The sequence below is a fragment of the Chrysemys picta genome, chromosome 19, assembly GCF_011386835.1.
Source record: "Chrysemys picta bellii isolate R12L10 chromosome 19, ASM1138683v2, whole genome shotgun sequence".
Lineage (NCBI taxonomy): Eukaryota > Metazoa > Chordata > Testudines > Emydidae > Chrysemys > Chrysemys picta.
The window spans coordinates 20,333,050-20,359,874 of NC_088809.1; the positions used below are offsets into that span (position 1 = coordinate 20,333,050).

A 26,825-nucleotide genomic window follows, 5' to 3' on the forward strand; every position below is an offset into this window, starting at 1 on the left:
GACTAGTGCAGCGTCTTGTTTAGACTTTGGTTGCATGGGAATGAACTGACGAGTGGTAGGCAACATAAGTGAGTGCAAGGATTGGAAGAGTTCCTGGGTTCTAGTCCTCACCCTACCACTTCCCCAAGGTTACACTGTGCAAGTAAACCATTTGAGCCCGATTTTCAGAAGTGGCTTCTGATTTTGGATTCCTGGGTTGTTTTTTTTAGGTGCTCAGGGTTAGATACCTAGGCTCCTACATCCATATTTAGAGTATTAAAGAAACATAACTGGGTTTTTTGAAAGGTGGTTAGCACTCAAAACTCCACTGGAAGTTAATAGGAGCTACAGGTACTCAGCAACTCTGAAAAAGAGGATTTTTTATATTTAGGAACCAAATTTTACATACCTAGCTTAGAAATGTTTGGCCCTGTGGACATGTTTTCAGATATGTTGATCACCCACAGCTCCTACTGAAGTTTTAGGTGCTAAGCACTTTTGAAAATCAGGTCTTGCATTTCGAAAGCTGGGCATACAAAAGGAGAGGCCAGTTTTGAAAATGTAGAACTTAGTCTCTGCCTTGTGTTGGAGATAATACTTACCTGTCTTCCCCAGGGGTGTTGTGGCTTCTTTAAAGTTTGGGGAACTGTTTGAAATCCTCTGGAGGGAGACGTTAGAACATTACAAAGCATTAATGTTATTGAGCAACTGGAGCAGACTTCAAATTCAAATATTTGATTTCAACATTATTCTTTGATGCTGCAGTTGGTTCCAAGAGCAGCTAACTCCCAAGGTAGCCAGCCCAGATGGAAAGCTACAAAGCAATCAGAGAACCCTGGAGGAGGAAAGTTTGGAGTGATGTAACCTTGAAAGTTATTTTGCATAAGACAGGACTGCATGGCCCAAGTAGGGTGACCAGACAGCAAGTGTGAAAAATCGGGACGGGGGTGGGGGGTAATAGGAGCTTATATAAGAAATAGACCCCAAAATCAGGACTGTCCCTATAAAATCGGGACATCTGGTCACCCTAGACCCAAGGAAACTTTGGTAGTCTCGGAATATTAGGGGTGAAATCCTAGCCCTCTTAAGTCAGTGGAGCTAGGAGTTCACCCTAGGTTTGAACCTTGGAATGATGAACTTAAGATGCTATATAAAACATTTTTAGGGTAACCTGTGAGAGCAAACAAAGGTTTGGTTTGGTTACTCAATGCAAACCAAACCACTTATTGCATTTGGCTCATAGTTCAACTTGATTTGTATTTAGGAATAAGTAAATAGCAAAACTGATTAATTTGCACTTATTTTTGAGCGAGGGAAAGCTTATTCAGGTCTGCTTACATTCACAACTAACTAGAAAAGTACAGCCCTGGGTCTTGGGCCTTTGCTGGGTTCTCTTTTCTTCATTCTCATTCAGAATTTTGGTCCCCTCTTGAATTCAACATCTATGTTCTATAGCCAATGATTGCCTACATCTTTTGGAATTTGGTAACTGAGTTATTTAGCAAAATATGTGGAAGGTTTTCATTTTGAGAGAAGTGAGTAGGTGCCCAAGATTTATATCTGGTTATGATTAAACTCAAGGGAAGGCATTGTGTTTAACTAGAGTCAGCCTTGATTGGGATTTGCACCCAGTTTGACAAATGTGTTAGGCTAGATATCCTTCTGATCCTCAAATAGCTACAGCTTTCAGTAAACTTTTCCCATCTGTACCCCTTCCTTTGTGACCTCCTGCCTGAATCACTGCAACTCACTGTACGTAGGATGATCCTGTCTACCTTTGCAATACCTGCTACTGTTCTAGAACTATCTAGGTGGCTGTATGGCCCTCCTGATCCCTGGAGTATCTGAGCATCTATATGCAACAGCAGAGTCTTCTCAGCAATTGTGCTCTGCAAAGAATTCCAGGTCATATTGAAAGTCTTGGTCTTAGCTTGATCCTATTCCATGGATGGCTTTGAAAATTATCTAAGAAACCACCTTTCTGTCCACTGGAATGATTTCCTCTGGGCAGCTGCATTCAACCGGTATTATCAAACTATCAGACTTGCTGATATAATTTGAGAGTGGAAGATAGAACCCCCCTGACAGTCAGTTCAAGATCCAGGTTTCTATGCCCTAGCCTGAATGGAGTTTTACTCCAGGAATGAATTTGGCGCAGTGACTTTTTTGGTTTTAAGCTATTCTGTGCTTCTCCTTAAAGGAATGAACTATGACAGCATTAAGTGTTTGTCTAGAATTTTTGGTTGTGTTTTAATTGGCTGCCAGTTAACTCAAACTAAACAACGTAATTGTAAATTCTAATGCTGAACCTCCACAATGTTCAACTAGGAATAATGTTTGTGTCCTGGGTCTAGATTAGCGTTTACAATGCAATGTATTATTTCCAGGGTTTTCAGCCTGTGGGTCACAACCCCGTGAGGAGGGTGAGAAAGGGGGTTGGCAAACAGGTTTCATGGAGGTCACAAACTCACTCATTTTTGCCTTCCTTTACCCATTTCTCAAAAAAACGTTTCCAGTCCTCACACTTGTGCATTGTAAATAGATTCTGCTTGAGTCTGCAGACAGCCTAAAACAATAACTCTAAGAGATGAACTGGGCAGTTCACACCTCTTATCAATGCCCTGTGGATTCTGCCACTCTGAGGCCAGGGGAACGTGGCATTTTTCCAACAGGACAAAGAATTCAGCATTTTTGCTAATGGCACCACTTTGCTTTCTGGTTCCCTGCTGAGAACCTGCCTGCAGCTACCTCTTGCTCTCAAACTTTCCTCTTGAGGGGTAGTTAAGTGGATTACGGTGCCTGCTCCCTGGATTGTTCCACGCAGCCAGGCAGCAGGATGGTCGCAACTACGGTCCTATTTCCCCCCTCTTTTATGTATCTATCATTTGCAGCCTGATTTTCTTGTCTGGTGGACTAATAAGGTGGACTAATCATTAAACCAGATTGTAGTAAGAAAAATAATAAACCAGATTCATGATCATGTAGCACATAATTTACCATTTTCTATAAGACTATTGATTTTCTGCAACTATGAAATGTTTTTAATACATGCTTGGATTCAGATTTAGAGAACTGTAGGCTAAGATCGCATTTGTTAATATGTCAGGTGTTTTCTTTCATGGATTTAAAATGGGTCCATGCTAACTACATTACTTGTCTCAAACATAAAGAATCTGTCTGTAAAACCACATGAAATAAATCTTCATTTACAAATTGCTGTGTTTGCTTCTCATTCTGCTGCCTTTCTCTCCTTCACAACCTCCCCAATCTAACCAAATATGTGTATCTCAGGGTGAACCACTGGCCATCCCATTAGAGTTGCAAATTGGAGGATTGAGCCAAAAGAAATCTGATGAGGTTCAACACAGACAAGTGCAGAGTCCTGCACTTAGGACAGAAGAATCCCATGCACCGCTACAGCCTGGGGACTGACTGGCTAAGAAGCAGTTCTGCAGAAAAGGACCTGGGGATACACATACAGCCTGCTCTCCTCTGTATGGGCCACTGTGTGCTTGGCCCTGCCTGGGCATGCAAGGTCACAAAAGTACAAGGAGCCTCACTTCAGTGTGCAAATGCCAGTCAGAATTGCAGTCCCTGTGTAACAATGACAGACCCCGGTCATTGCCGGGCCGCATCGAACCTAGGGCCTTTGGATCTTAGTGCATGAGCCTCTGCTACATGAGCTAAAAGAAGGGCTGTCGAGTGATTAAAAAAATTAATTGCGATTAATCGCACTGTCAATAATAGAATATCATTTATTTAAATATTTTTGGATGTTTTCTATATTGTCAAATATATTGATTTCAATTACAACACAGAATACAGAGTGTACAGTGCTCACTTTATATTTTTGATTACAAATATTTGCACTGTAAAAAACATATTGTAGCCAGTGTCGCAAGATATTTACGTGCCAGGTGCGCTAAAGATTCATATGTCCCTTCATGCTTAAACCACCATTCCAGAAGACATGCATCCATGCTGATGATGAGTTCTGCTCGATAACAATCCAAAGCAGAGCAAACCGATGCATGTTCATTTTCATCATCTGAGTCAGATGCCACGAGCAGAAGGTTGATTTTCTTTTTTGGTGGTTCGGATTCTGTAGTTTCCGCATCTGAGTGTTGCTCTTTTAAGACATCTGAAAGCATTCCCCACACCTCGTCCCGCTCAGATTTTGGAAGGCACTTCAGATTCTTAAACTGTGGGTTGGGTGCTGTATCTATCCTTAGAAATCTCACCTTCTTTGCATTTTGTCAAAACTGTTGTGAAAGTGTTCTTAAAATGAACGTGTGCTGGGTCATCATCCGAGACTGCTATAACATGAAATATATGGCAGAATGTGGGTAAAACAGAACAGGAGACATAATTCTCCCCCAAGGAGTTCAGTCACAAATTTAATTAATGCATTTTTTTTAAACAAGCATCAGCATGGAAGCACATCCTCTGGAATGGTGGCCAAGCATGAAGGGGCATATGAATGTTTAGCATATCTGGCATGTAAATATCTTGCAACACCGGCTACAAAAGTGCCATGCAAACGCCTGTTCTCACTTTCAGGTGACGTTGTAAATAAGAAGCGTCAGCATCAGAGGACCCAACCACATCAGCCACACCATCAGGGGCTCATTCACCTGCACATCCACTAATGTCATATATGCCATCATGTGCCAGCAATGCCCCTCTGCCATGTACATTGGCCAAACCGGACAGTCCCTCCGCAAAAGAATAAATGGACACAAATCGGACATCAGGAATGGTAACATACATAAGCCAGTAAGTGAACACTTCAATCTCCCTGGTCATTCTATTACAGATTTAAAAGTCACTATCATTGAACAAAAAAACTTCAGAAACAGACTTCAAAGAGAAACAGCAGAACTAAAATTCATTTGCAAATTCAACACCATTAATCTGGGCTTGAATAGGGACTGGGAGTGGCTGGCTCACTACAGAAGCAGCTTTTCCTCTCCTGGAATTGACACCTCCTCATCTATTATTGGGAGTGGACTACATCCACCCTGATTGAATTGGCCCTGTCAACACTGGTTCTCCACTTGTGAAGTAACTCCCTGCTCTCCATGTGTCAGTATATAATGCCTGCATCTGTAACTTTCACTCTATGCATCCGAAGAAGTGAGGTTTTTACTCACGAAAGCTTATGCCCAAATAAATCTGTTAGTCTTTAAGGTGCCAGCAGACTCCTTGTTGTTTTTGTAGATACAGACTAACACGGCTACCCCCTGATACTTGACGCTATAGAACAGACTCATTAATCTCTCTCTACATGGTCTCGGTGCCACTAGATGGGACAGAACACCACACCCAGGGTAGGAGGTGCTTGGGTTACACCTGTACTCTGTTAGCAAACTATTCTGTACTAGTCACCCCAGAGAGGGATGAGGAGAATGCAAGACAAGGTCCTCCAGTTGTGATGGCCAGGCATGAGGGGGCATTGCATACTATATCCTACTACTTTACCATAAATTTCAATGGGAATACTGTCCTTCCATTCCAGGGAGCTCAAGGAGACATTATGTCTTCTTAAGGCACAACAGAACTGATTCCTTGTTGCCCTAGAGGCCTTTGCACCTGCTGAACAGCCACAAAGGAGCCATAGGCAGGTGTAAGTACCACAGGTGTAAAACTGTGCAACTGCCAGCCCACGAATAGAGGAGGTACAAGCCCCCCTACCCTGCAAACTCCCCTTCTGCTGGTGTATGAATCTGACTGTAACAGGGTCCCTGCAAGGTCCTCCTTGGCTCCTGCCCCGCTGGGCTGAGAAAATGACACAGAGACCTTGCTGCAGTGCTCACCTGGTGCTTTTATTTACAGGCTGTGTTCCCACCACCTTTCTACCATACACATAGTGCCCTTCTTACAGTCCACCAACAGGCAAGAGGGGGACAAGCTCTCTCTCTCTGCTTCCCCTCACTGCCTTTCCACAAAACTGCAGTTCATATCCAGGCAGTCCTGCTTTTTATGTCCCACTCGCCCACATTGCCAACAGACAAGTTGCCTGGTCCCAGTGGGAGCTCCCCGGTTGGTCTCCCGCCTTTTCTCCAGACCCTTCCCAGTGGGGGTTTCTCCCACAGTCCTTGTCCTTATAGGGGTGCCCCTCCTTCCTGGGAGAGTCTGCCTCCACATACTCCTCTGTCAGCTTTACCACGGCCTCCACTGTGCCCAGTTGGTGTCATCTCACCCACACCCTGGTCCTCTTGGGGAGGCTTTGTAAAAACTGTTCCAGGACGAGCGCATCCATAATCTCCTCTACAGTTTGGGCATCAGCACTCAACCATCGGGTGGCCCAGTCCATTAATTTCTGGGCGAAAGCCTAGGACCTCAACCCCCCTGTCCACTTCGCCGCCTGGAAGTGCTGGCAATATTTTTTGGTCGACAGTCCCACACGATCTAAGACAGCCACTTTTACCGTGTCATAGCTCCTGGCCTGTTCCTCACTCAGGGCCATATAGGCCGCTTGGGCTTCGCCAGCCAGGTAGGGCGCCACCCACAGGGCCCAGGTTGCCCTGTCCCATCCTACCCCATAGCTACCCGCTCAAAAGTGCCTAGAAAGGCATCGGGGTCATCTGCAGGGCCCATTTTACATAGTCCCAAGCCCCATGTCCGCATGCCATCCCCTACCAGGGGACTCACCACCTTCTGGAGGAGCTGTTGTTGAACGGTGTTCTGCTCCCGAATAAAATCTTGCCGGCTCCTCTGTGGCTCAGCTTGCCAGCTGAGCAGGGCCACCTTCTCCAGCTGCTGGGACTGCTGAAAGGTTTGCATTGCCTTCTGCAGTTCTTCCTGCTGCTAGATCAGCCACTGCAAGGTCTCTTCTTCCATCTCAGGCTGCCAAAGTCTTGCTCTGGCACAGATCCTGGACAAGCCCCCACATTTAATGGGGTCTACTGCAGCTCCCTCTTTCTAGCTTCTTCCCCCTGGGGCTTTTATCCAGCCCTAGACTGATGAGGCAGCAGCTGTTCCAGCTTCCCCAATCAGAGCCAGGTGATCTGCCCAGCTCCAAGTCACCTCCCTTAATTGGAGCTGGAGTGACAGAGGGTTGGCGAAGCCGTTTTCTGCTTAGCACCCTGTCACACACTGACCCATGGCCTTTTGGATCTCCCCTGATGTGTGTGTGGGATGGAGCTTCACAGTGCTTCCAATGTGGCCATGTGCCTTAACAGCACGGTCTGCTCCCATACATGTTAGCCCTCCCCAGTACATATTCAGAGACCTTCTCACTCCTCCAGTTTGTATTCATCTTTGCTCTCTGTTATTTACATTACCCTTGTTTTCCTCTGTGTCCCCCCCTTGTCCCCCTCCCAGTATCACAGCTCTGTTCACCAACCCACACTCTCATACGTAGTGTGGAAAGTCGGAGCCCTCACTCCACCATATGAGGAGCTGACTGCCTGCACTCAGGGCCGGCTCCAGACACCAGCGGAGGAAGCACGTGCGTGGGGCGGCACATGCTAAGGGGTGTCATTCCATCCATTCTTGGGGCGGTTTTTTTCAAGTGGCTTTTTTTTTTTTTTGCTTGGGGCGGCAAAAATGGTAGAGCCGGCCCTGGGTCTTCCACATCCATCAGAACAATATCCTCAGGAGTGGCTCATCAAAAGAGTCTGGAATGCTACCCAGATATACGACATCATGGCACAAGAGATGGAGACGATTGTAAGAAATCAATAAATAGATATTCCTCATCAGCGGTTAAGAATGTTGTTGGATGAAGCCGAATGTGCCCATCCCCTGTCAGGTGTTTCTATGGTAGAAAGAAACTTGGAGGAGGATGGAATAGTAACATATATGGTTGAAAACTGTCTCCAATATTTCCAAAATGGTTACTCTGGGAAAGACATTGCTATCCTGTGCAGCACAGTGAAAGAGAAGGATAAATATCGTCACGTGCTACAGCCCAAAATGGAAAATGAGATGAAGAATTTCAAGGTGGATGCAGATTTTACAACAGCAGATGACGTTCTGGGATATGGCATTGTTCTTGACAGCATCCGTCACTTTTCTGGCCTGGAAAGGAGCATCGTGTTCGGTATCAACCCAGTCCCTACACAGGAGGAGATTTCGAACAATCTTTTACTCTGTGTGGCATCCAGAGCTAATTTACAACTTCATTTGTTGTATGGAAGAGCGCAAAGTACGAAAAAGGTGATGGTGGTACACTCACAAACTGATTGAACGTGAGGTCTGTAACTACTGTCTGGAGTTCCTGTCCTCCAGTTCTGTTGCTGACTGTCTCCAATGTAGTTTCTGCCCTCTGCACTCCACTAAAGTCTCTCATGTACTCTTTGTGGCCAAATCTCAGGGTGTGTGCTCCATCCTTAACTTGTCCTGTTGGCAGCTTTTGACACCCTCCTTCTTGTCCTCAGCTGGCTTTTGTGGTTCTGTCCTTTTGTGATTCTTCTCCCATCTCTTTGATTGTTCTTTCAGTGCTGTGTTTGATGGGCCATCATCCTCCCCTTTTCTGAGAGTGTCCTCTTCACGGCTTATTCTTCTTCCCCTCCTCCTCTACATCTCCACCCTAACTCTAGGTGCTCTTATCTGCAAGCATAGCTTTGATTACCCTCCTCTGGCTGATGACTCAAAAATCTACTTGTCAGCACCAACCAGAATTTGTAGAGCATGTGAGAAAAAATGTGAACCTCAGTTTATGGTGTGTCCTAAATATTCAAAAGCACCAGTGAAAAAATACCACTCCAGACACACTGAAGAGTGTGTGTGTGTGGTGCATGCACGCGTGTGTGTGTACATATCAATATATACAACCCAAACCCCCAAGATAAGTATCTTGTTAAAGAAAAAACACACTTCAGTAAAATACTCAAGTTCCCTGACTGCAAATTGAATTAGTAAAAGAAAACCCAAACCAAATAAATCAGCAAGCTCTAGAATTCTGAGCAATCCTCACTTAGGGTACATCTACACTACAGCGGGGAGTCGATTTAAGATATGCAAATTCAGCTACGTGAATAGCGTAGCTGAATTCGACATATTGCAGCCGACTTACCCCGTTGTGAGGACGGCGGCAAAATCGACTTCTGCCGCTTTTTGTCGGCGGCGCTTACTCCCACCTCCGCTGGTGGAGTTAGAGCGCCGATTCGGGGATCGATTGTCGCGTCCCAACGGGACGCGATAAATCGATCCCCGAGAGGTCGATTTCTACCCGCCGATTCAGGCAGGTAGTATAGACCAGACCTTAGATTCACATTCACCGTGCATCCCACTCAGCTGCTAGACACTCATTACAAACTCGCTTGCACAGAAATAAAAACTGATGTGGTAACACAAATCTGTCCATGTTGTGCAGCATACCTTGTACATATATCCATAGTAGGGGTTATATATGTAATGCTTTACGTTCCAGGGCACAAACAGAATATCAGTCATCAATCTATTTGAAAACTGTTGAATCATTATGATAGTACAAAGGGAACAGAATGGTAATTAGATGCTAACTACATTGTTATTTCTCTCTCTGAACTTTAATTTAAATAACCTGGTGATTAATTTTAAAAATTGCCTTTTGTGTGGATTGTCAGATTGTGATAGCATCTATCGCTTGCTCTGACACATTGCAATCTGATTTCTTATTTTTATTTTGTGAATTGCTGTATTACTGATTGTAGCATCTTATCGTTATTACTATACAATTTGTTTTCTGCAATAACTACTTTGAATATATATTTTTTTATATAAGGCAGTATAGTGTCTGTAGCAGGTCAAATGTTTTTATTTCTGGATATAAAGAGGATTCATACTGGCTCCCCAACACGCTACAACTACACAGAATCCACATCCCTGCACATTAAATAAATCTTCATTTTAGGTCACAATATGTTTGTTTCTTATTCTGGTTGTTTGCCACCCCTCACAATGCACTCTCTGGCATATGGTATCTCCAATTCTAGCCAAATATTGCCCATGACTTGGGCAGCTAGGCAGTACTACACTGCTAATAATATACTCTCTATACTTCAGACTCTGAGCTCTGCACTCCGACAGGCACAACTGCTAAGTGAAAACAGGGAAATCCAGATGTCACTTACATGGGCTTGTGAATGTGGCATGTCCTGGTTGAATGACCTCTTCTTAATTTTATTTTTCTTTTCTTTTCTTTTGGCCCTGTCTATACTCAGAAAAAGATGTGTGTTTTAAAACATAGCAGCTAATGCATGTTAAATCAAAGAGTTTTCAGTTTCTATTTCAGGAAAACTGACTTTTATATCTGACCTAAGTAATCAGGACTTGCCTTCACTAGGAAAAATATCAGGTATCTAAAAGGGTGTCATAAGGAGGAGGGAGAGAACTTGTTCACCTTAGCCTCTAAGGATAGAACCAGAAACAATGGGTTTAAACTGCAGCAAGGGAGGTCTAGGTTGGACATTAGGAAAAAGTTCCTAACTGTCAGGGTGGTTAAACACTGGAACAAATTGCCTAGGGAGGTTGTGGAATCTCCGTCTCTGGAGATATTTAAGAGTAGGTTAGATAAATATCTATCAGGGATGGTCTAGACAGTATTTGGTCCTGCCATGCGGGCAGAGGACTGGACTCGATGACCTCTCGAGGTCCCTTCCAGTCCTATAATCTATGAATCTATGAATCTATGAAAATGTGTTCTTAAATATATCTTAGTTAACACATGTTAACTAACTCGTGTTAAACTCCTAGTGTAGACAAGGCAAGTTTAATCTTAACATGTTAGCTGGTCAAGATAAACTCTAGTGAGGAGCCTCAAGTTAACTTTTTTTCCTAGTGAAGGCAAGGCCTGAATGACTTGGGTAATGGGCATTTCTACACTTGCCATTTAAAGCAGAAAAAGTCCCTATTTTTGCGCAAAAACCAGGGGAGCATCTACACTTGCCAATGATTTTTTGCAGTGAAATTCAGAAGTTTGGCAGATTCTCACACAACCACCTCTGTGTTTTTTCCCATGCAGCCGCCTTGGCATGTTACAAGCTCCCTGAGCTCATCCACAAGGTCCCTACCCTGTCCACATTCAAGTCCCTCCTAACGACCCACCTCAGCCATGCTGTCTATACTCCAATACATCTATTAGTCTATAAGGTGCCACAGGACTCTTTGTTGCTTTGTCCTTAGTAAGTGTTTTTTTTTTTTGGAAAACACCTAATGTATAGTGGGCACCACTGCAAATAAATTATGAAGAAGAAGAATAAATCATCCTTGGGTCTGGCTCACTGCTTGTACGTGTGGCTGTACTCTGAAAAGTGACTATGTCAACGTATCAGTCACGCCACTCAGCAGGTCAGTGCAGTATTCAGAGTCACGGCTGCTGACTTTAGTGTTTAACTTCTAATGAATATATGCATCCGAAGAAGTGGGCTGTAGTCCACGAAAGCTTATGCTCTAATAAATTTGTTAGTCTCTAAGGTGCCACAAGTACTCCTGTTCTTCTTTTTGTGGATACAGACTAACACGGCTGCTACTCTGTAACTTCTAATGGGAACTCGGTGCCCAAATCTTTCTGGGAGTTTTTAAAATCCCACCCTCCATCTTCAAATACTGTACAAACTAATTAATCCTCACAACCTCCCGGTGAGGTAGGTGGTATTATCCTCATTGTATACATGTGAGAGCAGAGGCAAAGAGAGGTTAAGGACTTGTCTACACGCAAACTGGGACCAAAAAAACTAACTGGGTTTTAATTCACACCTTTAGATATTTCAGTGCATGGCTCTGGGTGTGGACACTCATAGCAGAATCACAGTGTCCTATAGTATTTTTAAAAAAATTTAGGAGTCCTTGTGGCACCTTAGAGACTAACAAATTTATTTGGGCATAAACTTTCGTGGGCTAGTATTTTTATAATTTTGTAGATTTAAAAAAAAGCAGATGAAGTTTTACAGCATCCTATTTCTGGCTTTGATTGGGTAGAACTCAGCAGTTCCTGGCTCCCTAGCCTATGTTCCTACTGCTAGACGGGGCCTCTCTGTGCAGCACTCGAAAGGTGAATGAAACATACTGTACCGTCCAGTATCAGGGGGTAGCCGTGTTAGTCTGTATCTACAAAAACAACAAGGAGTCTGGTGGCAGCTTAAAGACTAACCGATTTATTTGGGCATAAGCTTTCGTGGGTAAAAACCACGAGATGCATCCGAAGAAGTGAGGTTTTTACCCACGAAAGCTTATGCCCAAATAAATCGGTTAGTCTTTAAGTGCCACCAGACTCCTTGTTGATACTGTACCGTGTACCTCGTCAAGGTTAACCCCACATCTCCTTCAGCGCTGTGGGAAAACTTTGCCTGTTTTGTCTCGATTGCAAACTCCTGCTGTCTGATCAAGTCAGTAGCTCTAGGACCCAGGGGCAGAGCAGCAGGGACATGGGGAGGGGGAGGGCGGTAGTGAAATAAACTGAGGACAGGACGTTTCTTTTAGAGACTGGGAGGCGGGAAGTTTAGATCGGTGCAAAAGGCTCCTTATCTGCTTCGGCAGAGCAAACTCAGAGGAGAAGAACAGACCCAAGGTCAGACTCCTTTCTCCCGGGCTGTGTGGGGAGGAGCACGGACAGCCTCCCCCCTCCACCCCCCCCCCGGGACACGGGTATGTGCCTGCGGTGTATATTTCAATTAATCCCATTAGTGATTTCAAACTGCTGTCCCTTAGATCCGAAATCTAAGGTAGAAACTCCTGGGCAAATCCCCGGCTCAGGAATACTGGAGTAAGAGCCGTTAAAAACTCATTGCAATTAGTCAAGATTTTTGCGTTAGCGAGAGCAGCGATTGTGTCTTGGTCTTTTTTTGGGGGGGGGGGGGAGTGATTCGCATTTTCACTCAGACCAATGTACACCCCCCCTGGAGTTTTGCCATTGACGTTAATGGGGCCAAGATTTCATCTAGGAGTGTAAAGTGAGCGGCCTTCGTGTCACTATCACTTACAGCCACTTTGATGCTGTTTCACACTGCCATAGCGGCGTGAAGTGGCGTTAGTGTGAACGAGACTCGGACCCGTTATTTTAGTGACTGCTGATCAGAGCTGGGCTCAAGTAACTCCGTTTGGAAATCAGCCCCTTTCCCCAGGCATTTCCCCCTCCCCCACCAACCAAAGCTGACATTATGTAAAACGTTTGGCTCTTTGTCTTTGAGAACAAGTTGCTAACCTTAGAAACTGACCTGGTCACAAGGAAACAGATGGGCAGTGCGGTATTGGGCTCAGGGTTCATATCGTGATGTGATCACAGTTCTGAGCATGAGCACTCTGATAACATCAGTTTCCTGTTATTTCGGAGAGATTTCTTCCTGCACAGAAAAAGCCAAGATCCTTGAAAGCAAACAATGTAAATATTCCTAATTCTGTGCATGCATTGGGAAGCAGGGGGATTTGCAAACGGGGAGGGGGGGGCGGCCTTGTAGGGTCGGGCCCTTAAATGTTTCAAGTAGGTTTTGAAAAAGGGGTGAGAAAAAGTCAGAGCTGTTTTGCGGAGACAGTTGCTTGCACACGTGGGTTAGCAGATTTTAGAGACTAGCACAGTTTCATTGTCCTTACAGTGGAAACTGAAAGCAGATCGTTACATGGAAATAAATTTAGAGAGAAATTTAGCCCATGCTCATATAGGGAGGAGTTAAACAAACAGACTGATTCCTTTCTGTGTGTTTCAGTTTCTCTGAAACGCTCTGAAAGTGAAAGGGCAAATCCTTACTCCCCGGGAATGGTTCCCAAGGAACGCAGCAGTACACCCCCAAACTGGGAAGAGGGGACATTGCCTTCAGAGCCACCCACTTTGTTCTATGTAATGTTTTAAGGGAGACCTATCGCTTTCATTGTTTCAGGAACGCAGTGGCCATGGAGGAGAGCCCTCTCAATGTTGATTGGTTCACAGACTATCCTGATGTGGTTGTAAAAGTGGGAGAAGTGACTTTTGGCGAGAAATCCAGGAACAAGATGACTGATGGCAATTTGAAAAGGAAACAAGTTGGTAACATTTCTCGAGCAGCATGTGCATTGCTGAATTCAGGAGGAGGCCTGATAAAGGCAGAGGTTCATAACGAGGGCTACAGTTATGAAGAACATGGGATTGGACAGGATATAGAAAAAGCCCTTACAGAACTCACTCCATCTAAAATGCTTCCAAAATATTTTGACTATATGCAGGGGAAAAACTGTATGTTAATTTTTGTGAAATCATGGAGCTGTGACGGTTCATCTTCACCCCGTATTTGCAGCATAAGAACTGGCTTGTACCAAAGATGTCTGACTCGAACTGACAGCATGAGTCCTACTGAAGCAACACAATTTCTCAAAGAGAAGGAAGTTTCTGCCAGGAGAAAACGTGATGAGGAGACAGGACCAAGAGCTAAGAAAGCTCTACTCAGTGACGTTCAGCAGGAACAAAACATGTCTAAGTCTGCTGAAAGATTTTATCAAAGAGACTCTCTCTGCTGTGGGGAAAAACTAAATTTCACGGAGTCAACGCATATTGAATTTAAGAATTTTGCAACAAAGAACATTTTGAAATACATTAAAGAGATCCTGCCAAATTACATCTCCGCCTTTGCAAACACACAAGGAGGGTTTTTATTTATTGGAGTGGATGATAATGGGACAGTTGTTGGATGTACGAAGGACAAAGTAAATATCGATGAATTAAAAGAAGTAATAGAAAATGTTAAGGGGAAATTACCCATTTCACATTTCTGCAGTTCTCTGCCTGGAGTGGACTTAGAATGCAAAATGCTGGACGTGTATGATAAAGATCAAAACTTGTATGGTTATGTCTGTGCTGTGAGAATCCTGCCGTTTTGTTGTGTTGTGTTTTCGGAGACTCCGGACTCATGGACAGTGAAGGACAATAAGATCGTGAGGATGACAGCCAACGAATGGACAGGCTTGATGATGGCAACTGACCCAGGTCAACATGGGGGAAAAAAATCAAAATTCATAGTTTATTTTTCCATATTAGCACTAACAGTATTTCTAGAATGGCAGTGCCATTGGTGATGTGATAAGTGGTCTTAAGTCACTGGTTGCTACCCCAGACTCTTACAAGGTTATAGGACTTCTGTCTGAAATTTTATTACTGTACCTGCTATTGTAAGTTACACTAAGTAAAGTAGCCTTCTGCTCTTTTGGTCAGATGCAAACAGCACTTGCCCTATAATCTTTGGTTTCTGCTGCACCCAATATACCAGTCCGCACCAACCCAAATCCTGCAAAATCATCTACATGAGCTTTGACAATACAAGCCAAGCTTGAGGGCCATCCATTTTTAATCTAATCATAAATAGTGGAAACCTTATTTGACCTCCAACTTTTCATTCATTAGCATGAACCAAAAACGGGGGATACTTATCCCGGGATAATCCAGGAGATAATTACAGATGAAAACGACAGGACCAAGATCCAATATCATGGTCCTGATTTATGCCTTTTCCTTAACCCTTTCCTCCCTTGATGATTGCCACAGAAATGGAGGGACCCAATTCTTTGCAACCGAAATCCCATTGAATACCCCCAGCTTGTGGCAATAAGGTTCTACCCTCTCAGTCACCTGAAGGGGGACACACTGCAGCTGTGGATGGGTTCCCAGATAACCACCTCCAGTTAAATTCATTAACCTCATCTCATTTGAAGTTTCAACAGGGTGCATATGCTGCACCAGTTCATTTACAATGGAAAAACTAAATCAATTCTGTACATATAGACTAGAATTCTTTATGGTTGTGAGGAGGCACAGTAATAGTGTATTAACATGAGCTTTAATTTATGTTTCTAGAGATTTCAAATTTGTGTGACACTTTCAGGGCTGAGCTGAGTGTGTCATGTGCACCCCCACTCACCAAAACCGTGTTTTCCAACAAAGGCCTTGCTTGTCTGCATGATCTGCAAGAATTTCTATTTCCAGGTATGCTTTTGTAGTTTAATTCTGGTTTACATATTTTGACATGATGATTGAAGATTTCAATTTAGAACGACTGTTAAAATGTAGTAGCAAATTACTTATTCCCCTTTTGCCTCACATAGTTTTTAGATAATTATGAGGACTACAGGCGTGGGACAGCATGCACTAAAACATTGTATGAACTGGTTAAAACAGACCAGCTGGTAGGTCTTCATATTGACCTCTCTGAATCTTCCTTGTTCCCTGGACACTGCACTCCCACACTTGCTACATGTATATAAATGTGTGATCATAGAAGGGTAGGACTGAAGGGACCTCAAAAGGTCCAGGTCCCTGCACTCAAGGCAAGGACAAGTGATTTTCAAGTGATCCTACGTGATATTTAATTCTTATTTCAATGTTTGTCACCTAAGAAAGCTGTGGGCACCATAGCATTACTGGATGTTAAACGAGTGTCCTGACGTGTGTGTTTATGTTCTTCAATATTAAAATATGAATTTGCTGGAGTTTTATGGAGGGGTTTTCAAAAGCGCACAGGATTGGCTTAACATTGCTCTCCTAGAAGTCAGTGGTAAATTCCCATTAAATTCAATGAGAGTAGAGTTAAACTAAGGCTGAGTGCTTTTGAAAATCCTACCCATAATATTTACATTTTGGTTGGGTTTGCTGGATTTCCTTAAAATATAATTTCCGTGAAATTCTGCTTAAACTGGCCAAAGTTTTCTATATTTGTTTTCTTACAAATATATTCAGTATTTGTTACAATTTAGGCCCTTTTTTGGAAATGAATCATTACTGAACCTTTTCTGATTTCTATGAATAGTCACGAAACTGAATCTGTTCTCCAAATAGTTAAGACTGGGTTGTTTGTGAACAGTTCCTGTTAACTATTCACTATTCATTCTCTGTTGTTCATGTCCCATGTTATTATTTTTGCTCCAAGACTGGAGGCTCAAAGCATTTTAAACAAGAGACTAGGGAATAATTAATAATTAGCAAGCTTCTGTTACAAATTGATAGATCAACTATTTGTCTCAATATCTGAGGGGAATTTAGGATTGTCAAGTATTTTTCTGAATAATCACATGGCTGTCAGACTGTTTGCGAACGCAGACGGAGACTTCGATGAATAGCAATGAACTGAACTTGGCCTGTTTGTTTAGGAATATATCTGTGACTATTTTTCTATTATTATTCCAGCTGTGTTCAATTCATTGGTAATATTTTATATTTTAAACATAATGTCTGATAAAATAAGACTGATTTAAAAAAAAAAAAGCCAAAATTCATCAAATTTTTGGTTTGTTTGGGAATCATTTTCAAACCAGTCCTGTTAGATATGAGAGGTTTCAGTGTTCATAATTGTTTAATGAAACATATACTCTCTGCAGTTTGTGGGTTCTTCGCAATATTGCTGATGTTAGTATTTAATATTTGGGCTGTGATATTGGTCACCCAAATAATATGACTTGATCTAATGAAAAGAATGAGGAGGAAATCAAACAATTCATTGGGACTTTGTAGGGGAAGGTGGACCTGCTGAGGAGGGAGCATTTCCTAGAGATAATCAGGTCTAGATATTTGCCAGTTGTAGAACATTTTAAATCTCCGTCTGCGTGGCTGTGCAAAACCAAAATATACAGGAAATGCAGTTATATAAAACACATTCTCTCTGCTTCCCAAGATATACCACTCAGAACTCACCAAGTCAAAGTCCTTTACCTCACTATCACAAATATAATAATACTTTGTAATGCAGACAAACGCCAAAGGTTGAGTACTCATACCACTAAACTTTTTGGACAAATGTCATAAGGGAATGTTGCAGTTTAAAAAATCTCTTAACAAAAAACTAAAATATGGAATGCCTGTAATTCTTAATTAAGATTCCCTTTAAACATTTGGAAAATAAGCAAAATACACAGCTTAGGTCACCCAAATTCTCATTCATCTTCCTTTGTGATCCTTTACTTCTGCCAGCATTTCATTTGCATCGTAAAATTTTCTTGAATGAGTTTCTGTTTTCATTTTTTCTAAAGTGGAATAGCAACTGTTTTGTACAGTATGTACGTGAAACATAGTATTGACTGCAGAGCATTGGTAACAGAGACACAGATCTCCAACAGTAAATTAATAAGGAAAAAAAGTTTGTATTTCCCAGATTTGAGGGCATTAGGTTATTGCTTTTTAAGTAGATGAAAGCAACTATCCCTGAATACACAATTCAGGAAATGTGAAATAATTCCTTTCAATGTCAGAAATATTTCAATATTTTCCAGCACTTTTACTTTTCATAATACTCCTTTCAATTGTGCTAACTAATGAATTGCAATATATTTTCAGCCATAAATTCAGTTGGAATAACTTTTTAACTGGCCTTGTAGAGCTTTTGAAAAAAGAGAATAATCATACAAATGTTAATTTTTTTTCTAATTCTCTCAATTTCTAGCAAATGGCAATGGGCTAACATACAAACCAGACAACCTCAGCGAAGAGCTGTTCTCAGAGTATCCAGGGCTGGAGGATTTAATGAACAAGCAAATGGAAGAGCTGCAGTATTCTCAGGGACTCCTGATATTTGCAAGAAGCTGGGCTGTTGCTGTTGGATTGCCAGAGAATCAGTATGTTGTCTGTGATGCTCTCTTAATAGCCAAAGGCAAATACCCAGTGCTGTACACAGTCACGGAGGATTGTTCCAAGGTTGGGTTTGAATATTCAAAAAGTATTGCTCGTACGTTAAAGCTGAAACTGGTAAACGATGGGGGATACACTCAGAAAGTGTGTGTGATTCCCCATCTCCTACAGCTTGGAACCAATAGAGAGCAAAGTAACGACTCTCATGTACAAGTCAAGTATCCCGATACATATGTCCTCTTGCACAATGACCTGCCAGACTTACTTCACTCACTTGTGATAATCTTGTTGAGTTTTAGATCCTTCTTAAGTGACAGGCTTGGCTGTGAATTTTTCAACCTTCTCACCATTAAACAGTATGAGATACTAACAATGAATCTTCACAAATCCAAGAAGCTGTTTATCTATGGCCTGCCAGGAACAGGGAAGACCATTGTGGCCCTGAATATCATAGAGAGGATAAAGAACGTGTTCCACTGCAAATCTGATGAGATTCTGTACATTTGTGAGAACCAGCCTCTGAAAGCAATTGTGGAGTAAGTATTCAAAAAACTGTGCTGTTAAATAATATCAAATGTCAGAGGGATGATGGGGAAATATATGTTTATTGATTGGCAAAAAATGTTTCTCAGTCTTTGAAAAGACCTTTCTTCCTGCATTAAAGAAATGGACCACTGTTCTCTAAGGCCTTGTCTACAAACAACCATCAACTCATAATTTTCCACCAGTGCGGCTCTACTAAGTAGGGTCAGACAAATCAGAGGTAAAGTATATTATCAATTAGAAGTTTTCCAGTGCTGAGAGGATGCCATAAGTAAGAGGGTAATTTGCATGTTATAGGATAATATGGGCGGGTATTAATGGCATTTGGGAGGCCTTTTTTGACAAACCATCTTAAAACAATTTGTGTGAGAGTCACCCCACAACTGGGACTGGGATGGGAAAATTGCACTTCTGTGGGCCACCTAACCCCCTGAACCCAGAGAGGATTCACCCCTAGGGTACATCGGGCAGGGTTTCTGTTCCTCTCCTCCCTTGAGGGTGAGTGTGGGGAAGGGCAGCTTTGGTTTCTGCCAGATGCTCTATGGAGCCTTCTTTATATTTTACCTTCAACGTTTCCTCTCCATCACTTCCCTCCCTTGCTCCTAATGTCTCCCCCGTCTCTGTTTTCTCTACCAGTCTCTCTTGACCCAGAGCTATTCCATTCTTGTCCCCACGCTAGCATTGCTTCTAGCCCTCTTCCCCAACCAGCAGCCCCCTCCTCCTCAATTCTTCCTGTAGCCTCTCCTCCCGTCTCCCTTCCCCAGCACTGAGGTTTTGCCCCTCCCCAGCCTCCCTTCAAGTCCTGTCTCTGCTGTCCAAACACACCCATGTGCTGCTGCTGCTCAGGGTAGGGAGGTGGCTGGTGAATCAGCTGGTAACTGCTTTCTGCTCCTCACTGTCTGCCTGGAGGGGAAGGGTGCCATTGATGCAGAAGGCAGCAGAGCTGCCTTCACCGAACTGGACACGACATTTTGTTTAATAGTTTGCTCATGTGGACTCGTTCACCCCGGGAGTCAAGATTGATTCCCGTGGCCAGCCAGGTGGTGTTTCACTCTTCAGACCCTGGGGTATCCAGTTGAGCCACTTCCCAGCCAACATGTGCACACTGACCCACGTCAAATACTGAAATCATTTATATACTGAACGTGTAAATGTGAATAGGGCCATTATAATGAGGATCTCTAAGGCTAGAACAGACATAGTAGAATATATACATATTAATGAGATCCTAAGTACATGTTTGTAATCTATGTAAGCAATTTTTACATATCAATATTGTCATTATCTGAGTATGAACTGCAAACATAATAGAACAATTATACAAATCACCTTAATTGGCTGTTGCAGCACCTTACAATGCTTGCTTGTTTTCTGTAATGTTCTTATTGTGTAGTGTCTATAATGATTTATATCACTGGAGTAACAAACTATAAATTAACAACAAATTTTTGTGTGGGACTACATAACATGGCATCCTTCAGACAATCTACATGAGATGTCGCCCAGCTATTAAAAAAAATAATTGCGAATAATCACACTGTTAAACAATAACAGAATACCATTTATTTAAATATTTTTGGATGTTTTCTACATTTTCAAATGTATTGATTTCAGTTACAACACAGAATCCAAAGTGTACAGTGCTCACTTTATTTTTGATTACAAATATTTGCACTGTAAAAAGCAAAAGAAATAGTATTTTTCAAGTCACCTAATACATAAGTACTGTAGTGCAATCTCTTTATGATGAAAGTTACAAATGTAGAATTATGTACAAAAAATAACTGCATTCAAAAATAAAACACTGTAAAACTTTAGAACCTACAAGTCCACTCAGTCCTACTTCAGCCAATCGCTCGGACAAACAAGTTTGGTTATAATTTGCAGGAGATAATGCTGCCCATGTCTTGTTTGCAATGTCACCGGAAAGTGAGAACAGGTGTTCGCATGGCACTTTTGTAGATGACATTGCAAGATATTTACGTGCCAGATGCGCTAAAGATTCATATGTCCCTTTATGCTTCCAAAAGACATGCGTCCATGCTTGTGACGGGTTCTGCTCGATAACGACTCAAAGCAGAGCAGACCGATGCATGTTCATTTTCATCATCTGAGTCAGATGCCACCAACAGAAGTTTGATTTTCCTTTTTGGTGGTTCGGGTTCTGTAGTTTCTGCATCGGAGTGTTTCTCCTTTAAGACATCTGAAAGCATGCTCCACACCTCGTTCCTCTCAGATTTTGGAAGGCACTTCAGATTCTTAAACCTTGGGTCTAGTGCTGTAGCTATCTTTAGAAATCTCACATTGATACCTTCTTTGCATTTTGTCAAATCTGTTGTGAAAGTGTTCTTAAAACGAACATGTGCTGGGTCATTATCCGAGACTGCTATAACCTGAAATATATGGCAGAATGTGGGTAAAACAGAACAGGAGACATATAATTCTCCCCCAAGGAGTTCAGTCAGAAATTTAATTAACGCATTATTTTTTTAATGAGCATCATCAGCATGGAAGCATGTCCTCTGGAATGGTGGCCAAAGCATGAGGGGGCATATGAATGTTTAGCAGATCTGGCACGTAAATACCTGGCAATGTCATCTACAAAAGTGCCACGCAAACACCTGTTCTCACTTTCAAGTGACAAACAAAAAGTAGGCAGCATTATCTCCCGTAAATGTAAACAAACTTGTTTGTCTTAGCGATTGGCTGAACAAGAAGTAGGCCTGAGTGGACTTGTAGGCTCTAAAGTTTTATGTTTTGGTTTTGAGTGCAGTTATGTAACAAACAAAAAAAATCTACATTTGTAAATTACACTTTCATGATGAACAGATTACACTACAGTACTTGGATGAGGTGAATTGAAAATACTATTTCTTTTGTTTCATTTTTACAGAACAAATATTTGTAATAAAAATATAAAGTGAGCACTGTATTCTGTGTTGTAATCAAAATCAATATATTTGAAAATGTAGAAAAACATCTAAAATATTTAATAAATTTCAGTTGGTATTCTATTGTTTAACAGTGCAATTAATCGCAATTAATTTTATTAATTGAGGTAATTTTTTTTGAGTTAATCACATGAGTTAACTGTGATTAATCGACAGCCCTACTCCCAATAATTATAATAAATTTTTGGGTATCCTTCTACTTAGTGTTATATTTTAGAAGTATATTAACATACTTTTATTTTTATATAAGATACATGTACTTTTTGGGTGAGTAAAAGCTCTCACGTGTAACGCATTGGAGGTGTGCTGTTTCTGATGTAACTCAACACTGAAAGCATGTAGGTAATTGATGAATGTGTGTTGCCCTTTTTAATTTTTTTTTTTTTAAATACACCTCTACCCCGATATAACGCTGTCCTCGGGAGCCAAAAAATCTTACCGCGTTATAGGTGAAACTGTGTTATATCGAACTTGCTTTGATCCACTGGAGTGCACAGCCCCACCCCCCGGCGCACTGCTTTACCACGTTGTATCCGAATTCGTGTTATATTGGGTCGCATTATACCGGGGTAGAGGTGTAATCAGAAACCAAATCTTAAAAGCAAAAAGTTTGCAAGCTTGTTCATACCCAGAAAGAGGTGATTTGATACACTTGTCACTCCTCTAAATTGGATCAGTTGCACAAACCAACAGAAAATTCACACTAAGCATGCCAAATGTCTTTTATTTTGTAGAAGGAGAAAGATTTGCCAGTCTGTGACGCGAGTTGCTTTCTTAAAGGGGAATTATTATCAACCAGTGAAGCACATAGTAATTGATGAGGCCCAGAATTTCCGGTCAGAGGAGGGCGATTGGTACAGCAAAGCTCAGTGCATCACCCAAGGACGTGATCATTGTGAACCTGGTGTTCTCTGGATCTTCTTGGACTATTTACAAACAAGTCACCCATTTCCGTGCGGTCTTCCACATCCATCCAAACAATATCCTCAGGAGTGGCTAACTATAGGGGTCCGGAATGCCACCCAGATATACAATACCATGGTACAAGAGATGCGAAATATTGTAGACTATCCACAAATTGATATTCCTTTTGAGCGGTTAAGAATGCTGCTAAATAAAGCTGGATGTGGCCATCCCCTGCCAGGTGTTTGTACGGTAAAGGAAAACTTGAAGGAGGATGAAATAGCGACATATGTGATTGCTACCTGTCGCCAATATTTCCGAAGTGGTTATTCTGGGAAAGACATTGCTATCCTATGCAGCACAATGAAAGAGAAGGACAGGTATCATTGCATATTACAACCCCGAATGAGAGCGATGATGAGACATTTCAGACTGGATGCAGTTTTCATAACGGCAGACAACGTGCTGGGACAGGGCATTGTTCTCGACAGCATACGCCGCTTTTCTGGCCTGGAAAGAAACATTGTGTTTGGTATCAACCCAGTCCCTGTCCCTACACAGGAGAAGATTTCTGAAAATCTTAAACTCTGTGTGGCATCCAGAGCTAATTTACAACTTCATTTGCTGTATGAAAGGTAATGCTTGAAAATATCATGGTGGTTCACTCAGGATCTGTTTAATAACCCGTGATAGTCTTGTGGTTTTTCACCCAATATTCAGACGTAAATACAAATCTGACCATGGGCGAAATTTTACTTTAGAGGGCTCCTGTCTCCCAGGCTAATGAACTACATGAGATCTGGTGAGGCCTGGGGGGTCTTAAAAAGCCAGTCCCTAATATAAACCAAAGGAGCTACATGGGATATAGGGAGAATGGTCCACTTGAAGCTAATCAGTCCTCCCTGCTAATGTTTCAAGAGATTTTGGGTGCCCCACTCTTCAGGTTCCCAAGACACACCACTGTGATCCACAAAACTCCGGCTTGACTGCAGCCTAACCCCGTAGGGGCCTAAATTCACTCAGTGCCTAACTTTCCGCTGTGCAAATTCCTTAGCTGTTTAAGTTTCAGATGCTGGGGCATGTGCACTGCTCCCTCCCTCTAGGGGCCCAGGCACTTCTCACCTAAGCCCAGAGCGATTCACCAACCGGGAGAGACTAAGTTTTGTGCAGGAGGTGGTTTGGTAGGCGTGCTCAGAGGCTGCTTACTGTATTGGGTCCCATTGAAAACTGGCAGGAGAAGGAGATGATGGTGATGCCCACCTCAGAACTTTCAGTCCAGGGGTAGAGCACTCCCCTGGGATGTGGCAGGCCTAGGTTCAGTTCCCTCCTCTCTGCCAGAGGGGTCTCACACCTCTCAGGAGGGCACTGTACCCCCTGAGCTAGGGGGCACATTCTGATGTGTGGTTCCTTCAGTCTCTCCTGAGGAAGCTGTGGATAAATAGAGTGAGTGGAGCAGGCGGATAGACCCAGCGTCTCCCATGCCCCAGGTGAGTGCTCTAACCACTGGGCCAGAAGCTATAAAGTGGGCACCACCTCCTCCTGCAGCTTTTTTTGCGGTGTGAGACAAGCACCAAACTCGTTCCCGCAAGAGCCGCCTTAGGTGCCTGAGCCGCTTGTCTCCGGGAAAGCGGTTGCCATTTGTGAATCGCCAGCAGAGAGAGGGGCCTCACTCTGAGAAAAGGGCGGGCTTAGCAGACACCCGTCTTGTTGGCATCTCCCATTAGCTAGGCGGCTTCCTGCCTAGCGTGCTGCCTTGTGTGGTTCGCAGTCTAAGGGGCCGGTCTCTTCCCATTCATTGTACAGGGAGCCTAGGCACCTATCTTTGTGGATCACAGTTAGGGTGACCAGATGTCCCGATTTTATAGGGACAGTCCCGATTTTGGGGTCTTTTTCTTATATAGGCTTCTGTTGCCCCCCACCCCCTGTCCTGATTTTTCACATTTGCTGTCTGGTCACCCTAATCAGTGTTCTTCCTATGATTTTCTAGGGGTCTACTAAAAGTTAGATGTTGCCACGGTGGGCGTCACAGTGCTTTAGTCCCCGTGTAGATCCCAGCTATAGTGACTCAATCATTGCTCACCCCCTTTAGAAATCAGGTCCAGAATGTCTGAAGTTAGATACCAGGATAGATGGGCCTAAACCAAACTGATTGGAATCACCGCTTTTAATCATTACTTATATTAGCAAGTAGGAAACATTGATTTAAATCACTGATTTTTATCTTCTCTTATGTTTATATTTACATAATTTTTCCTAGAGAGAGGTTATTTCTTATTGGTTGGTATAACCCTTAAAACATGTTCATTTGCAACCAAAAATACCCTTCACACTTTGATTTTTTTTTATTTTGCTAATACTATAGCTTTAAATGCTTATTTAAACAATTCTAGATCTTTAAAAAGGTAAAAATTAAGAATCTGAAAAAAATGATGGTATGATAGAGAATGGTCATTTTTTATTGTGATTTGTGTCAATCTGCATTTGTATGGAAATTGGAATTCTATTAAATGTACAAAAACAGCACTTTAAAGTTGTTTATTAAATAAAACTACCTTAAATGGGTTGGATACACAAGAAAAAAGTTTATCAAAACATGTTTTGCATTTAAAACTAACTCATTTATTAAACAAAAGTACTAGCTGTAGTTAGTGAATTGATGGATTGTTTCTGGTCACTCCAGAGCAGATTTTCAAAGGTATTTAGGTGCTAAAGCTCTAGAGAGGTGCCTGATAGGAGTTAAATACAATTTTCTTTTTAAAAAATAAACCCTCTTTCAAGTTAATTTCAATTTTAAAAGTTCAATTTAAATAAAGTTTGAATTTTTTTTAAATTATCTATTTCTATCCACCCTCTAAGGTACCCAACATTTTTGGAAGTTGGAACCCACTGTTAAAAAAAAAATTTTGGACTTTAACGTTTCTCAGCATTGCCAGCTCTTGCGATTTTATGGCAGGTCTCATGATGTTTGCCAAAGTGACCAATTATTCGAGTGAGCATTTCCGAGAGGCCATCTATCTGCGGAGTGAGCAGTGATATGAAAAACCTTTGCTCAGGATAAAAATCGTACATGAAAGATAGTGCATACCTTCAAACAATACCTCCTTAGTATAATACTGAACATTTAGGGATTAAAAATCTAAAACCCCCAAGCAAGCACAACCCATCAATCACTTATCACCATCATCAGTTTCACCCAAAACGTTACTGGTGCACCAGATCAACCAAAACATATCCACATTATGAGTCAGCTTACTAAAGATGTAGTCAGCCCACAGTCTGGATGCAAGTAGTATACAGAAGACCCCGAGTACATCATACTGCTCTGACTCCACCAGTTTTTCTTTGGGGGAATTTTAGAATAGACAATTTTGTCCTGATCCAATCCAATAACTGGCATGGGGGGGGGGGGGGGGAATTCAGGCCCATTCTATATTCTGGGAGGTACGTAGTCAAAGTGCTGAAAAGCTGATGCAAAAAGTTAAAAAAAGGAATCAAATAGGGTTACCGGTGTTAAAAACAGACAAACCAGCACTGTCTGGAACAGAACAAGGGGCACTGTTCAGACATCTTGAGGGTGCTTGAGAGTTCACACAGAAATTATTTACCACAATCCCATGCAAAACCTGCCACTGCAAATCACCTGAGTGTTTCGAGAGAGGGAACTTACACAGCATTCTCTGGGCTGGGAATATTGAATCACCCAGGGACCCAGGAACTATCAGGGAAGGAAAATGCTGCATCTTAACACAAACATCATAGAGCTACTTTCTTTTCTGACCATAAGAATGGTTACTAAACCTTCCAGGACAAGCAACCCACCTGCTTGCAAAGCTTGCCCACAGAAGAGGAAACAACCGAAAAAGGAAAATGCAGAACAGGACAGGTCCTGTGAAAGTCCTCTGCTGATACCGTGTGGCTGAGCAGAATCCATCAGGTGGAACAGCTTG

The 26,825-nt window shown here is 42.3% G+C and overlaps 1 protein-coding gene across 3 annotated transcripts in view; it reads left to right on the plus strand.

The window, feature by feature from the left end:
- LOC101943064 (protein SLFN14) overlaps window positions 1-25,408 on the plus strand; it is an 85,465-nt gene extending 60,057 nt beyond the window's left edge. The window contains exons 1-5 of one of the 3 annotated variants that reach the window (XM_024103491.3): window positions 12,354-12,475; window positions 13,779-14,857; window positions 15,722-15,850; window positions 18,297-19,017; window positions 22,710-25,408. In XM_024103491.3, the coding sequence (XP_023959259.2) occupies window positions 13,792-14,857; window positions 15,722-15,850; window positions 18,297-19,017; window positions 22,710-23,517 (2,724 nt within the window). In that variant the 5' untranslated portion in view covers window positions 12,354-12,475; window positions 13,779-13,791 and the 3' untranslated portion in view covers window positions 23,518-25,408. Of the gene's footprint in view, window positions 1-12,353; window positions 12,476-13,218; window positions 13,286-13,778; window positions 14,858-15,721; window positions 15,851-18,296; window positions 19,018-22,709 lie in introns of those variants that run through there. The other 2 variants (XM_065572993.1, XM_065572996.1) reach the window with 2 other exon arrangements.
- Window positions 25,409-26,825: the final 1,417 nt, after the last annotated feature.